The 17,927-nt window shown below is 42.8% G+C and overlaps 1 protein-coding gene across 1 annotated transcript in view; it reads right to left on the minus strand.

Moving 5' to 3' along the window:
* kirrel1b (kirre like nephrin family adhesion molecule 1b) overlaps positions 1-17,927 on the minus strand; it is a 34,909-nt gene continuing 16,982 nt past the window's right edge. The window contains exons 10-14 of the mRNA XM_034104893.2: positions 12,338-12,554; positions 10,431-10,538; positions 6,689-6,816; positions 5,631-5,705; positions 1-4,950 (exon numbers count right to left, since the gene is read on the minus strand). Of these exons, the coding sequence (XP_033960784.1) occupies positions 4,111-4,950; positions 5,631-5,705; positions 6,689-6,816; positions 10,431-10,538; positions 12,338-12,554 (1,368 nt within the window). The 3' untranslated portion in view covers positions 1-4,110. The remainder of the gene's footprint in view (positions 4,951-5,630; positions 5,706-6,688; positions 6,817-10,430; positions 10,539-12,337; positions 12,555-17,927) is intronic.

Consider the following 17,927-nt stretch of genomic DNA (forward strand, 5'->3'; position numbering starts at 1 on the left):
CACACACACACACACACACACACACACACACACACACACACACACACAGACAGACAGAACCCCCTCTATCTGATGCATCCAGTGGCGAGGCGAGAACACAAAGTTATAAACGAGGACGATGTCATGAAGCTGAATGTTCTCTACAAACGGATTCCCAACGCTCCAACACAAATACACCTACTCCGTGTGATAATGGCGCCAATACCATTTGGAAGATATGATATGAGTATTTTTTTATGAAAAGACAACCTTTTAAATTGAAAGCCGTTCGGTGGCTGTTAATGTGGCGCGGGGGAGAACGCAGAGAGGAAAGGATGAGGGTACATACGGAGGAGAGGGGAAACGCATGAAAGAAAAGTGCAGTAAACACTTCCACATTCCCTCGTAAGCTGCATTTCGTATTTCAACGTTCCACCTCTGTTTTGCATTGTCGGCATCTACGGCGTCTTTTACATATTAATATGCCGCCGATGTCAACAGAGTACACACTCAAGAGGGAAGGACCAAGTACCTGGCTGCGTTCTGGTTGTTCTTCGTCCTCCGTGTCAAATGTTCGCATTCTACACAAGGTCATAACGTCATTTCAAGTCAGATGCAGAATACTGCACGGCTACAACTCTGTAAAAATGATTGTAAAGAGGTAATAGTATGCAGTGCCAAGGCTGTGAGAACCATATCAATTTCAAAGGGTGCTCCATATCTGCCATTCTTCGCCTATAACTACACAGCAACGTTTTATATGGCGACCTTGAAGCTACAAGGCTCCATCTGATATTCTAATCTGAAGTGGCGTGGCTGCCGTTTCCTTTCTGAAAGTGTTTATTCAAAACAGGGGCAATAAATACAACGTGTACTGCCCCCTAGCAACGAATCACCACGATGTGATGTATCTGTGACGGGTTGATGGGGTGGCTGATAAGTATTAAGACTCAATGATTACCTCGAGAGATGCGGAGATATTTGACTTCACTTTGCAGCCGCCGGTCTTTTTCAGAGCATCTGCTATCGTTTATTTTACTGCTCACAAACGTATGGAAGCGATAGAAAGAGAAGAGGCTTGTTTTCATTGCAGACAGCCCTTTTTTTACTTTGACTTTTCAATAAAGCGTGCCCTTAAGAAAAGAGAGAACATCAAGAACATGTCGAAGCAGTTCCTGGTGATTGCCAAAACAATGTATTATCTAATGTCCCTTAAGGAATAAAAACGTGATAGAACCAATGGAACTTTAGAGCTTAGTACAAAGTCAAGTTTGCTGCTGCTGCGTCTAATCAACACATGATTGTCTGATATGGTATGATACAAAAATAAATCCAATTGTACTTACAAATCTCAGTGTGTGTAAACATGAACCACTTTGAAAACCAGTAGGAATTTGATCTTACTTAAGCACATGTTGTTGCTTTAGACCAGGGGTGTCAAACTCAAGGCCCGGGGGCCAAATCCGGCCCGTGACTTCATTTTCTGCGGCCCCACAAGAGCTTGCAAAGAATATAATATGTGTATTATACAGTTACATGCTACAGAAGCACGTTGCCCATAAACTACATGTCCCACAATGCATCTCAAATGTGACTTTTTTTCTCAGAATCTTTGACTTTTTTTCTTCAAAATATGCTTTTTTTCTCAGAATTGTTGATTTTTTTCCTTCAAAATATGCTTTTTTTCTTAGAATTTGTCTTTTTCTCAGAATTCCCCCCCAAATGTCACTTTTTTCCTAGAATTCGGCTTTTCTTTTTAAATCTTTTTGTGACATGCACACCGAAGATACTTGCAATTATTTGCCGTAGACTTCTGCTTTCAGACGTAGTTAATTATGAAGTTATTACCCTATCCGAGAATATTCCAATGCAGAGGCAATAATGTAATATAATACATAATTTAATATTAAATATGTATATAGGCTTATAGTTACAACCGGCCCTTTGAGTGCCACCATAATTCCAATGTGGCCCGCGATGACATTGAGTTTGACACCCCTGCTTTAGACAAACGATTGTAGCTCCGTGTTAAAACAGCAAGCAACATTATTGATAAGTCGCTGGAAGTCAAATTATTTCCGGTGGGGGGGAACGTCAGGAGGAATATCTCAAAAGTGTCTTTAGACATTCAAAGCTCTCTCTAAAACTGTCTTCTTGTAACCATAGTTGGCATTAAAACTGTTTATCATTTCTTTCTCATACCTATTGAGATGTCGTTATAAGGCAATATATTGTTGTTCCATATTCCAGGTACAGTACACACTGGTTTTGTTAGCCTTTTATAAGCTAAATATATTCATTTGCACTTATTTGGCGCTTTAAGTGAGAAAACGTCCAGATTTTTGAAGACCCTACCAGACAAACAGACACGTGGGATCTTCTCTCTTGTTGTAAAATAATTTGTTTCTGGGAGTTCATGGAGCTTTTAGCTGCATCAGAGGTTAGAGGTTAGTAGCATCATTTGAAACGCTGATTATTATTATGAGCCTGTTGGGTTAAAGTCCAAACACGAACCAAAGCTGACACAATATAACGGAAAACATCTCAGACATAAAATACCACCACATGTTCTTCTGCAGGGACACACCAGTTTACTTTACATAGAAATGTACAAAGTACCGTACGAGCTAGATAGCACCCTCTCTACCTTCGTTTTGATATGTTGGACTGCACTTCACATTTCTTACAGAGATCACAGCTCAAACGGAGCAGCTGCTTTCTTCTCCATCCACCATTTTGAATGTCGTCGACGTTTGAAAAAAGGCAGTCCGGTCAAAAGACTGGAAGTCACGGAAAGAGTTTCACACCAAATAGATGTGCTGGATATTTATCATTTTGGATTGAAGCTCTTCAATTTCCCTTCCTTTTAGTCTACAAACAACCTCTTCAATCCCACCGTCCGTCACTTTTTAAAGAAACTCAAAACGTTTCCAATAACGACCATGTCGCCACGTACACTTTAAAAAGTGAGTTTCACCCAAAACGCTGAACCTTTGGTCCACAACTCCTTAGAAAAATACTATAAAATGTTTCTGAATGCCTTTTTTCTTCATAGTTTCGGTATAAATATGGGAACAAAATCTATTCTACTGTGCAAGTGAGAGAAACAAATACTTTTTTTTGACACTGGAGGGTACGGGAGGTATCTCTTTGTACAAATTGCAGAAATTGATTGAATGAAAAAAGCGCTTCCGTCACACCTCGTTTCACAAATACTGTACACAGCAACGACCTCGAGTGAAATGTAAGTACAGAAATGCATCGTGACAGACGAGGGGGAGAAATGAGCATATAGACACGCTTGCTACCACTCCTTTCCTTCGCTCGCAGATGTAGAAAACCTCATCGTCCAGGCAACTCCTTACAAAAGTAGACACACCCGAAGAGTTTGTGTGTGTTGGCACATAAGCATTGGCACTCAGGTCACTAACGGTGCCACGTTGAGAAACGGTGTCCCAGTCAGATCAAGGTAGATCTCGTCGTCAATGGCAACTGGGCAAGTTTTAATGAGGAGATCAAAATGTGCCAAAGATGTTTATAGTCCAAGCTGCTGCATACATCGAAACAAATACGTTTTCAAAGATCTGCGTGTGTGTTTTTGCAATTTGCGAAAGTCAGAAAAAGTGTGGACTGCAGGACGGTTGGCTGTCGGTCACTGCGCTGCATCACATTGTAGGTTTGTACAAGGAATAACTTTAAAATGACCAAAATCTCCATTTGCACCTATTTACAGAGATGGGATGTGAGCAAAGTGTGATGCAGGGAGATGACCCGAGAGCAGGGCGAGGATTTCAGGAAGGACACAGTTCCTCTGTTCCTCTTCAAGCCACTCTTCTTCAAAGTGCTCTTTTTCTCTTTGCGTCTCTGTTCTCAGGATGTGGCTCTCGCTGTCGCACTGCACGGTCTGCGCAAACATGTGAGCATCGCTTTGCATGTGTTGTGTGTATTGCTGCTCGGTGTGTGTTGTTGCGATGCTGCGGTGAGTTATCGTGGGGTTTTATTGGTTACAAAATGATCCAGATTCCATGCATTGGATGCCATGGAAATAGATTTTTTTTGTTTAAGAATGTTTTTGATGAATGTGTAGCTCGTACTGCAGCTTCAAAAAGCAAGTCAAGGGGTGTGTGTTTCTCAAACATGAGTCTGCATCCGCTGTATGTGTCTTTGGGAATATTCAGAAGGCGGAGACGAATACGAGAAGCGAGTGGAGGTTCCGTACTGCCCCAGACCCGCCTCAGGACTCTGTTGTCCCGGCCCTGGCCCTTGTCCTGGTCCTGGCCCTTGTCCCATCGCAGGCCCTTGTCCCATCGCTGGCCCTTGTCCCATCGCTGGCCCTTGTCCCATCGCTGGCCCTTGTCCCATCCCTGGCCCTGGGCTCATCCCTGGCCCTTGTCCCATCCCTGGCCCTTGTCCCATCCCTGGCCCTGGGCTCATCCCTGGCCCTTGTCCCATCCCTGGCCCTGGGCTCATCCCTGGCCCCGGTCCCATCACTGGCCCCGGCCCTTGCCCTGTCGGATACATCTCATAGGCTGGCCCTTCCTCTATGGGTGGAGCGAAGCCTATCCGGTAAGTAGGGTACTGGGAGGGGTACCCGTAGTTGTCGTAGGCCAGCTGGGCGTTGTTGTCCATCAGACCGCAGTCTCCGGGGTAATCTCCAGGCGACTGTAGAGTTGGATTGGGAGGTGCTTGCTGGCTCTGAGCCACCCGGGTGAAGGTGTTGAACTGGGCGTAGGTGGGGTGAGAGATCCTGGATGGGGGGCGGGGGTCGTAGCAGCCTGACCTGGATCCTGGGACTCCACTGGGGGCAACAGCTCCGCTGGCTCCAGCTGGGGATCCACTGGAGGGGGGGCCGGCCGGTCCGATGTTTGGGTTCGGAGAGCGGAACTCACCCTGGTAGTGGATGGCCCGGGACTGGGGGCGCGCCTCCTCGTGGGTGGTGGCTCGGACGTTGTAGTAGCCATTGGTTGGATCCTGTGGTCAGAATATTTGTTCTATATTATTGTTAAGGAAACATCTAAACATCTGGTCTTGGCTTCCATTAGCTTGGCCTTATATTAAGGACCCATTCACACACTTTACTTACTCATTATTTATCTGATATATCATATTCCAATTACTTGTGTATAGACTCTCCTTGCACTATTTTAACTATTTTTATTGTGTTGCACTGCTGGAGGAGCCTGACCTAAGCTTTCCGTTGATGTCTCTACACGGTAGCTATGCCCACATGACAATAAAAGCCCTGAATCTTGAATCTTGAATGAATCTCCTACAGAGGCAGAAGCTACCGTACATGGTGGAACTAACACACACACTGTTGGCCATGCTATTCGGAGCAATTTGGAGTTACTAGTACCCAAGACACGTCAACATGGTCGCTGCAGGGCTGCGGATTAAAACGTAAACTTTCTGATTGTTGGCAATCAAAAAAACTCCTGAGCTTCTAATATTATATGGGTAACGTTGCAGGCTGATGTGTTTGGTGACGTTGGGGCGTGCTGTTGCTCATGCTATGTCCAACAGAGAGATGCTGACACACCTTCGTTCTACCAGGACAAACATTGTACGACACCATGAACGCTGTAATGTTCAAAATGCTGATGCTACAATATTAATGCTAACATGTGCCTCTGAGTGAGGGGTGTTCTCACCTTGAGCTCGTACTCCTCCCGGGTGTCGCTCTCGCTCCGGATGTCCTGCTTCAGGTCCATGTCGTCTTTGAACGGCTGAGTGGAGGGAGAGAGGGAAACAGAGGGCAAAAACTAAACCATCAAACAACGAAACACACACACGGAAAGAGGGAGGGTGAAAAAGGAAAGGAGGAGGAAGAGAGGAAAACAGAGTTTCAGGTTTTTCATCCCAAGAGAGTAGAAGACGAGAAACGGTTAGTCGTTGGGAAAAAAGTATTGGACCGAATTTGAAAACCGCTCCAAAGTGAACTTTTACAACGATTACACTCTTCCAAAATGTTAAAAGGGGTGTTGTGCAATTTAAAAATGTGTGTATTTGTGAGTATAAACAAAGTGGTTTGGGTCAATTACCGCACTTAATGGTCACTATGTGCATCATTGCACTGTTCTTAACATGAATGTCTTTATTCATACTAATGCACCAAGATTGTGAAATTACATTTATTTTACTTTACATTTACTTCGGGCATTTATGTTTGTATATATATTATTTTTATTTTAGTTTTTAATGTAATTTTATTTTATTTAATATAATTGTATTTATTCTAAATCAATCAAATACATTTTATTTTAAATCTAAAAGGCAGCAACTGTCATGCTACCCATTGTCCCCCAGGATAAATAAAGTATGTTGATACTGATTCTTGTCCGATGTTATTTTTCATCTGTCAGAAGGTAGAGCGCTTTTTCACGATTGTGTGCACAATTTTTTATTTTTGTTGTTGTTGTGTGTATTTGAAGGCAAGCCTTGGGCATCTGTTTACTGAGTGTGTGTGTGTGTGTGTGTGTGTGTGTGTGTGTGTGTGTGTGTGTGTGTGTGTGTGTGTGTGTGTGTGTGTGTGTGTGTGTGTGTGTGTGTGTGTGTGTGTGTGTGTGTGTGTGTGTGTGTGTGTGTGTGTGTGTGTGTGTGCCTCTCCTTCCATGTCGCCCTTTGTGTGGGTGTATCTGTACATTTAAGCCCATTGACCCGTACGCCTCCTCTCCGCGGCCCCCGGTGACTCAGATGAGTTTCTACTCACGGAGTACATGGCCTTGACCATCCGGGTTGCCGTGGAGATGTCGGCCGCCTCCTCCTCCAGGCCGTGGGTCTCTTTGTTGACCGTCTCTACCTTGATGTCGGGTTTACCGAGGGTGACACCCCGGCGACCTGGAAGAAGAAAACACAACCCCATTAAGGGAACAATATGTCAGAGAAATGCACATTCATCTGGCATACATATCCTCTCAGAGGTAGCCAGGGTTGAAGCTGCATGTGTTGTCGCAGATGTTTCTGTCTGAGGCTGTTTCTCAATCTCGAGGATGCTGGCTTGGTAGCACATGTCTTCCGAGTCACTTCCTTCAGAAGCTAGGCAAGAATCCTTCCTGGAATTCGGAAAACGAAGAGTGGAACAGGCTAGCAAGTGTGCTGGTGTGCGTCATATGAGAGGCCCCGCCTTACATTTTCCGCCACAGATTTCGGGAAATTGGTCCGTGCGCAAAGCATTGTGGGGATTTTACGGACGGGAAGTCTACCCATGTGCTGCCTCGAAATTTCCCCCAAACCAAGGACGCGGCCTCGGTGGAATTCCAAGTATGCTGGACATTGGAACGGTCCTGCTACGCCACTTGATGACGTAGCATCCTTGAAATATTGGCTTGGTAGTCGCATACTTCCAAGTCACTTCCTTCAGAAATGAAGCAAGTATGCTTCCAAGTCACGGCTTCGGAAAACGAAGAAGAATGGAACAGGCTAACAAGTGTGCCACTCTCTCTAACGGTTTCAACATAAACTGTACCGAAAATAAATACCTCACGATGTCTATCTAATTATGAACTTGCTTAACTTTCACGGAACACATTTTTGGTGATAACAAATGTAACAAAGTCACACATTTACCAACACATGTTCTACGCCACTATACTTACATTTAAATGTGTGCTGCGTCGGTTCAGCAATTCTCCGCAAGGGTTTTGAAATTGGTCCGTGCGCAAAGCATTGTGGGGATTTTAAGGACGCGAAGTCTACCCATGTGCAGCCTCGAAATTACCCCCAAACCAAGGACGCGGCCTCGGTGGAATTCCAAGTATGCTGGAGATTGGATGACGTAGCATTCTTGAAATATTGGCTTGGAAGCCAGTATCCTCGAGATTGAGAAACGGCCAGTGTTGGTTGATGATTATTTATTTTAATCCTCACATTTAACTTGGACTAAAATCTTACACGTTTTTTTGATGGCATTAAGAATAATTAAAAGCCCTGTGTCGGTTACATATCTGGCATTGAATTGAAACTCTCCCTAACCTTTAAATACATCTTCTTGATTTATGGTAGATAGGTGGTGAGAGGGTTCAGATGCAATTTGGTCTTAATTTTACGCAACAGTCAGATTTGTATAAAATGTAAAACAAAAAGGTGAATCTTTAGCATTTCAAGCACCTGTCAGACATTTACCTGGTACTGTAAAGACATGAGCATTTCTGTTTGTCTCATATTTGAATAATCAATCAATCAATCAATCAATAAGCCACAACATTACTCTTATTGGGACCTTGTAATATTTGTGTAACACTTCTAGCATGGCTCAAGTCTAAATTGAGTGCCGTCACATTCATATCAAGGTTAATTATGCACAGGCAGAGATTAAACATAATAATAATAATGGGTTACATTTTTTACATGCTTTTACAGGTGCTCAAAGCGCTTTACAATTACATATTACACACATTAGACATGTACATGTCATTACTGTGGACATTACCCACAGGAGCAAATGCGGCCTATATATAACATATTCTTCATTTTCTTGCTTGACTTTAAGACGGGTTACTTATGTCCATCCATCCATCTTCTCCCGTTTATCCGTGGTCGGGTCGCGGGGGTAGCAGTTCCAGCAGAGAGCCCCAAACTTTCTTTTCCCTGGCGACATCAACCAGCTCTGACTGGGGGATCCCAAGGCGCTCCCAGGCCAGCGAAGAGATATAATCCCTCCACCTGGTCCTAGGTCTACCCCTTGGTCTCTTCCCAGCTGGACGTGCCTGGAACACCTCCCTAGGGAGGCGCCCAGGTGGCATCCTAACTAGGTGCCCGAACCACCTCAACTGGCTTCTTTCGACGCGAAGGAGGAGCGGCTCAACTCCGAGTCCCTCCCTGATGACCGAACTTCTCACCTTATCTCTAAGGGAGACGCCAGCCACCCGGCGGAGGAAACCCATCTCGGCCGCTTGTATCCGCGATCTCGTTCTTTCGGTCATGACGGGTTACTTATGTGATACTAAGTATTGCTGTATCCAGTGGCAACGATGTGGATTCATGGCCAGAAAAACAGGATTATTTCAATGTTAAGGCCTTATTAAGCTTTTTGGTGTTTTCCCTTTCCTGTTTTGTGTTATAAAAGTGTGTGTGCATGTAAATGGTCTCCAGAGGCTACAATCCCAAAGTTCCCTCCAGAGGGATTTTCTCTCCCACACTCTGCCTGAAACGCCTCCATTGAACTCCTTTCGATTTATTTCGTGTCAAAGTGACATCACTACGTAACACTTGCGCTTATATTGGCTAGCGCTCCAACACATTGTACGTGATAAGTGGCGAGACATCTCTAAGCGGTTGACCAATCACAACAGAGCCAGTCAGCTAACCAATCAGAGCAGACTGGGCTCTGGTTTCAGACAGAGGGTGAAAAGAGGTGCTGCAGCACAGGCAGTATGAGAAAGCGCTTTTTGAACATTAAAGCATGGAGACATGTCCCAGTAGAGACGCTACATACTGATATGAACCTGAAAATGAGCAGAATAGGGCCCCTTTAAACATATCCTTAAATCCAGCACAGCGCAGTCAATACTAGTCAACATAAACAACTCTCTTCCAGAAGCAGAGACCTTAAAAGTAAAGATTTAAATCAGTGAAGTCTTGAGCTGCAAGAATGAGAGACAGATTATCCGGAGCCACGACGATGTTTGTTTGAGTTTCTATTTCCAATGCTATCTTCTCTGTAGCCGTGTTATCAGCTCTGAACCAGAACATATACTCGTATCCTCAGAGAATCCCCCTGGGGACTCTGCCAGTCACCTTCATTGTCTTTCCCCATTCTTTATTTACTGTGGAGCAGCTCGAATCAAACAACTTATCTACACCACATGTCCTCTGCCTCGCTGAATTCCATCGCTGTAAAAACAACATAGATATTCATAATTTAAATGCTATTCACCTTTAAATGCTGGTGTTTACCCCTATGGTATTTATGTGCTTTATCTAGAGTACAAGCGCATATGATTAACTTAAAAATAATCACACAATTCCATGTCAGTAGAATAAAAAGGGTACAGTAGGCGTTTTAGGGCAGTTTGCCATATCATATGAATATTCATTAATCTCATTTGAATAAAATGCTACACAGCTGACACCGGTTCTCTCTTCAAACGCTAAGAGGCAGAATGACAGATGAGTGGATGAAAGAAAGACTGATAGACGTGTATAATAAGTGCACTTTGAAACACACACACACACACACACACACACACACACACACACACACACACACACACACACACACACACACACACACACACACACACACACACACACACACCACACACACACACACACACACACACACAACACACACACACACACACACACACACACACACACACACACACACACACACACACACACACACACACACACACACCACACACAACACACACAACACACCACACACACACACACACAACACACACCACACAACACACACACACACATTTGAGGGCCATGTGTGTACTTACTGCCTTTGCGTTGGCGGTACAGGAAGAAGGCGAGCGCCAGGAGACACATAAGCAGCAGAATGCAGGAGCCCACTGTACCCCCGGCGATAATTCCCACTGGTACGATATCTGAAAGAAACAAGAGTCCAGGTTGAGGGACAGCTGCTGCCTCATTGTGACAAAGACCTGCACGGATGTCATGTTGTTTACGTATAAACCCTGTGTCCTAGCTTAATACTGAATCTCTGACGGCTGCATGTACGTTGATAAGGCATGGAAGTTACACAAGGGATCACATGTTAAGGTTTTTCTAAAGCTTGTGAAATCTGACAGCTGAAGGAGTGAGATTGACAGAGCATGAAGAAATGATTTTCTGAATAAAATGTAGAATTTTCCTTAGAACATTATTCTTTGAAAATAATTTGCTGCCATTGTTGTCGACACCCATGTTAGGCGTCTTCATGGTGAGGCTTTCTTCTCCCCTGCCGTTCGCTGCTGTATTGCAGGAGATCACTGGGTGTTACGTCACCTCAGCACGCATACTTTAAAGGCAGACTACCAAATGTAATGTTTTTTCTCTTCTCCTTTACGAATACTTTTCTTTAATGTTTCAAAAACATGCTTCTTTTGACGTGTTCAGTCGTCTCCTGCTCTTGTTTGATTGACACAATGCTACCAAGTCTCTCAGGGCCCAGCAGCAAACATTTACAAAAATATCTCCCATGCCCCAAAAAAACAACATTCTTTCATTATTCTCCCGCATCTGTAGAACTATTGAACCCACGACTTGAATGGCAACTTATCCATCGTGTTTAATTAATCCTTGAACCAATTAAGACTGTATCCACACATATACATATATACAACTGTATATATTGTAATATATATATATTATTATTTTATGAATATTTATTCTTTTATTGGACTTTTTACATTAACTTCTTATCTCTATATACATTTATGTTTTTATTTTGTCAATGTATTGGTGATAATAAATTGGACTCCTTACTGTATGTTATATCTTTTTATTTATGTTTTTGTTCTTAATTTCATTCTCAAATGGAACAAAACCCACTTTACCTTTTGGGTTAATAACATATTATGATTCTGTTCAGAATATATAAGAGTAACTTGTAATACTATTACAAATCAGAGCCTTTTCTGCGTCCACATCCCATCATGAACCAACAATGCATGGCCGAACCATAGACGGTATATGGTCCCAACTCACAAATATTGCTCAGCACGACCATCAATGCCAGAACATCCTCAAAAGGTCATGTTATTGTACAAAACCCTTGGGTTCAGTATGACTGTTGTTAGCTAATAGGATTAGCCATAAACACTTTTGCTGTCTTGAACTAAATTATTATCTACAGATGTGAAAGAACTATATATATATTTCAGAAGCCAATTCCCAGCTTGATCTGTTCTATTATTATTATCCAGCACCCGACACTTTGTACGCTGCTATGGACAGTCTTGCACTAATGCACATTCTCAAAGATATTGAAGTGACTGTTATTTTGTATATATTGATTGTTGCATATGTATACATGTGTATTTGATTATGTATATATAGATACATATTTGCATACAAATTTGTATATATATTTGTTTTGTATTCGTGATTGTGGGAAACGGGATGTCGATCTCTCTGTCTGTCCACACAAACTGAAAGATTGACAATAAAGCTGACTTTCACTCTGGATGATAAAAATCTAATCCAATCATTCACTGTGTAGCTAATCAGGATCCACTGTCTGAGTTATCTTGTTGTTTCCATATCAGAATCAGAATACCTTTATTATTCCCACAGAGGGGGAATGTACATTGTTACAGCAGAAAAGAGCCAAAGACAGCTTCATGTTACCTAAGAAGCATAACAAATTATAAAATACCCAAAAAGTATAACAAACACATCATACCGGTCTCCTCCAGGGTGATGATCATGGTCCCGGGTCCGAAGGAGTTCCAGGCGGTGCAGTTGTAGGGCGAGTGGAAGTCTGTCTCCATCACGTTGTTGATGGTGAGGGTGGAGAGCACGGCCCCGCCCTGATCGAGAGGTTTGCTCTGCTCCACGGTGTAGCGCTCCATCAGCGTGCCCTTCTCCTTCTCCCACACGTTCTCCTTCCAGGCCCACACCTGAGGCACGCAGTTACACATCATTATATCATTGGTAATTTGATGAGTTTGGAGTTAGGGTTTCGCACTTACAGTAAAAACTATTTTATCGCTCGTATTTTCAGAAAATAATTGTATTTTGGGAAATGATATGTAAGGAAATACGTCAAATAATTGGGTATGAGGTTTCTAAAAGTTGCTTGGTATTCTATTTATGTAAATCCAATGAGGGAATGATTGCAAGTGACAGATATTTGATACAAATTCTGCTAACATCCAGCAAGAAAGCTATCACTATTGGGGACTTGGGGTAAGGAAGCACCACCATCAAAAAAACAATGGGTAACAATTGTGGAAGAAATCTTTTTGATGGAAAAACTGACTTGTACATTGAGATTGCAAGAAACACAACTCAACAGAAAGTGGGAAAAATGGACTCTATACAAGACTCAAAACAAAGAAATGTGACGGGAACAATAGCCAATGGATACATGTATAATATAATAACATGAAGACATATCCCTGGCCTTTTATTTAATTTGTATTTTGTATTGCGTTGCTGGCCATTTGGGTACCACTTTACAATAAGACTACCCTTATAAAGGATTCATAAAGGGTTTATAATTAGGTAATGAATTAGGTTGTAAACACTTTATTAATCATTAAGAACCATTTATAAAGCAGTTCTGACATAGTTTTCATACGTCAACACAGGTTCACTATTTGGCAAGATGACTAAGCCTTATATTGGCTACTTAGCGAGAATCAACTCAGTGAGCAACAGATACCTGTTGGCTGATGCAGATGCTGGCTGACAGAAGAAGACGCTGGCTGATGAAGAAGACTGGCTGATGAAGAAGACGAAGTAAGCTAGGTAGCCAATATAAGGCTTAGCAGCACAGATAAATGTCGGCTCACTATTTGGCAAGATGACTAAGCCTTATTACATTACATTGCATTTAGCTGACGCTTTTATCCAAAGCGACTTACAATAAGTACATTCGACCAGGAAGACACAACCTTGAAGAAAACAGAATCATATAAGTACATCAGGTTTCATAGAGCCAAGCATTTCAAGTGCTACTCAACTAGCTTTAGATAAGCCAGTCCTTTATTAGTATATAAGTGCTCTGTTAGCAGTTCTTTGTTAGTAATTCTATCGCTCGAAGTGGAGTCGAAAGAGATGAGTTTTCAGTCTGCGCCGGAAGGTGTGTAAGCTTTCTGCCGTCCTGATGTCAATGGGGAGCTCATTCCACCATTTAGGAGCCAGGATAGCAAACCCACGTGTTTTTGCTGATGGGAACTTGGGTCCCCCTCGCAGCGAGGGTGCAGCGAGTCGTTTGGCTGATGCAGAGCGGAGTGCACGTGCTGGGGTGTACGGTTTAACCATGTCCTGGATGTAGGAAGGGCCAGATCCATTCGCAGCATGGTACGCAAGTACCAGTGTCTTGAAGTGAATTCTAGCAGTTACCGGAAGCCAGTGGAGGGAGCGGAGGAGCGGAGTGGTGTGGGAACATTTAGGAAGGTTGAAGACCAGACGAGCCGCTGCTTTCTGGATGAGCTGCAGAGGTCGGATGGCACATGCAGGTAGACCAGCCAGGAGGGAGTTGCAGTAGTCTAGGTGTGAGGTGACGAGAGCCTGGACCAGAACCTGCGTGGCTTTCTGGGTCAGCTGGGGACGCATCCTCCTGATGCTGTAGAGCGTGTATCTGCAGCAGCGGGTTGTAGCAGCGATGTTTGCAGTAAACGACAGGTTGTTATCTAGGATCACTCCCAGATTCCTTGCAGTCTGAGTCGGGGAAACAACAGAGGTGCCGATGTTGATAGTCAGGTCAAGAGAGGGACAATCTTTTCCCGGAAGGAAAAGCAGTTCAGTCTTGTCAAGGTTGAGCTTGAGGTGGTGAGCGGACATCCACTGAGAGATGTCGGCTAAACAAGCAGAGATGCGTGCGACGACCTGGGTCTCTGAGCGGGGAAAGGACAGAATTAGTTGGGTGTCGTCAGCGTAGCAGTGGTATGAAAAACATGCGGGCTAATGACAGATCCGAGCGAGTTTGTGTACAGGGAGAAGAGGAGGGGACCAAGAACAGAGCCCTGAGGGACCCCTGTAGTTAATTGACAAGGGTCGGACTCGGACCCTCTCCAAGTTACCCTGTAGGTGCGGTCTTTGAGGTATGAGGTGAGGAGGGAAAGTGCAGAGCCTGAAACTCCAAGTTCTTGGAGAGTGCGAAGGAGGATCTGATGGTTCACCGTGTCGAATGCAGCAGACAGGTCCAACAGGATGATGACAGAGGAGAGGGATGCTGCTTTAGCAGTGTGCAGTTCCTCAGTGACAGCAATGAGGGCAGTTTCTGTGGAGTGACCTGCCTTGAAACCAGACTGGTGCGGATCCAGAAGGTTATATTGGCTACTTAGCGAGAATCAACTCAGTGAACAACAGATACCAAGGATGCTGGCTGATGAAGAAGACAAAGTAAGCTAGGTAGCCAATATAAGGCTTAGCAGCACAGATAAATGTGGGCTCACTATTTGGCAAGCAACCGGTCACAGGTGCCCTGTGTTTATCTCATGTCTGATAAAAGCTTATTAATGATTTATAAAGTGTTCACAACCTAATTAATAAATTAATTACAAACTATTCGTAAACCTTTTATAAGGGTAGTCTTATTGTAAAGTGGTACCGCCATTTGTTACATGATTGTAATGTTGCTGTAACCAGCATGTTATTGCCATGTACAATGTGACAATAAAGATTTAAATTACAACAACAAAAAAAGATTTTATCGAAGTCGCAGTATGGACAATATCCAAATCACAGGAAGCATTATATTTGTTCACGGATTTATATATCATGAAGTGTTGTGGAGCTATGCCAGCCTACAGATCATATTGTACAGACTTAACAGAATACATTTGATTTAAATGGTCGTTCCCTCTCATATCGCAATTGCAGTACTTTTTAAAAAGAATCACAATTAAACATTTGTCTCAGATCGTGCAGCCCTAGATTATCCAGACCCAGTTGAGCTGCTGCATACTGTGTCTATTCAGATATATTAACAAGATCGTATAATAGAGATCTCCTGATCGATTTTCCACTCACCCGATTAGTTAAAAGTCCCTGTTGGGTATCTTGGGTTTTACAAGTCGGTATATCAACGTATTCATCTCTTTGTAAATCCATTGATTCAATGAACATGTTATCAAACATTTGATAATCTTCCTTATTCAATCTTTTATTGATCTATACATTTCATCTGTGTCGTATTGTCATACTGATATTCTGTACAAACTGTGAAGTCCACTGAGACAAATATAACATTTGTGATATTGGGCTGTATAAATAAACATTGATTGATTGATCTGATATGTGTTACTAACTAAAGATGATTGCTCTTGTTTATGGCATGCTGCAATGGTCTCTCTTTTGTGATCTGTAAAGCCTTCTGTAAATGTGTTTAAAGTTACGACAAGGACACACTTTCTATTGGTGCTAATGTCTTTGCAATCGGGGTGGACAAAGGCCTGAGTGTGTCTAAGCTCAGAGCAGTTGAAATAGATGACAGGAATAAATAATAACTATGGAGAAATAGCCATCGTCTCACTGAAAGCCTTGTTTACTTGTACACGTCATAAAGAAGTATCAGCGTTTTATTGAGATTGCTTCATAACCAAGGAAAATATTCCTCATAGTAACTTAAAAAAGTACTACATCATTATGTAAACATTAAATATAAACACATGTATGCAATCGGTTGCGACAGCGCACGAGAAAAGCACATCGTCTAAACCTGATCTTCAGTTATCTACCATTTAAAGGAGATTACATTAAATGGTAAAGCAGGTGCATCCAGTTAGGATTGAGATAAGATTAAAGGCTTGGTAAATGTGCGCACTTACACTTTTACAAATCTATAAATCTGCTGCTAATCAACACAGAAGTCCTTTAACGCTGATAGGAGGCAGCGTGATGAAGCAGCATTTCCAATATGTTTCATTTGTTGGATTTTTATCTAAACTCCACTCCCTCAATTTCTCATGAGGGATCAATAAAGCACATTCATTCATTTATTTACACACACACACACACACACACACACACACACACACACACACACACACACACACACACACACACACACACACACACACACACACACACACACACACACACACACACACACACACCCACACACACACACACACACACACACACACACACACACACACACACACACACACACACACACACACACACACACACACACACACACACGGTATATTGCACGCACACCTACACTCCATCCTGAGGGTCTCCCAGCTCAGAGCCTGACCCCAAACATCGATGACCTTGCACCCGAGACGAGATGCCAAGTATCTGAACTAGCATCAGAGCAGCACACTGAGTTCAATGGATGTTTCCTTCTGCACTTTGTTTCTCACGACAACAGGGCGGTTTGGTTTGTTCTTTGAGGGAAATAGTTTTTTTGAAGCTGTTGGAAAAATGTAATCATAAGAAATGACTCTGGAAAAGCTGCAGATCGAGCCATAAGAAATGAATGCAACTGATTGTTTAATGTTGTTTTTATAGACAATAGTTTAAGCTTTGTTAGATCCAGGTTTAATTTGTACAATAAGTTCATTACAATACGTTTTGCAATAAGCATTGAACCAGTCCGGCCCTCGACTAGCACCCATTTTTTTTAAATGTTGGCCCTCTGTGTATTTGAGTTTGACCCCCCTGGTTTAGAGAGACTAAAGCAGGAAATACATTTTAAGCAAAACTAATTAAATTCTCAGACCTTAGTAACTATGTATGCTTTCTCCTGGTGCGGTATGTTCCTAATTAAAACCGTTGAGGCTGGGAATGAAAAATAAATCCTCACACACACACACACACACACACACACACACACACACACACACACACACACACACACACACACACACACACACACACACACACACACACACACACACACACACACACACACACACACACACACACACACACACACACACACACACACACACACACACACACACACACATCAAGTGTAGATAAAAACTCAAGCAGGTTTTTTCTACTTAAAATCTGCTGAGGTAGAAATTTGAGGGTATTAAAAATGGAACGTGGCGATATCAAATATACATAAAGCCATATGTTTGAATAATGTACCTTTTAACCTGGATTTGAAAAAAACGAGAGAGGAAATCAAGAGTGGAGCAATTAAAAAGAGACTCAGATCTTCTCTTTCTCTCTGACAGTCTGACAGAATGCGTCTTTTCTGTCTCTCAAAATCCCTCTCTTTTATTCTGTTCTCCTCACAATGATTTTTTTTTATTGCACCACCTCTGTCTGTATCTCCATTTCCCAATACTTCATTGCCTATT

The sequence above is a fragment of the Pseudochaenichthys georgianus genome, chromosome 17, assembly GCF_902827115.2.
Source record: "Pseudochaenichthys georgianus chromosome 17, fPseGeo1.2, whole genome shotgun sequence".
NCBI classification, from domain to species: domain Eukaryota; kingdom Metazoa; phylum Chordata; class Actinopteri; order Perciformes; family Channichthyidae; genus Pseudochaenichthys; species Pseudochaenichthys georgianus.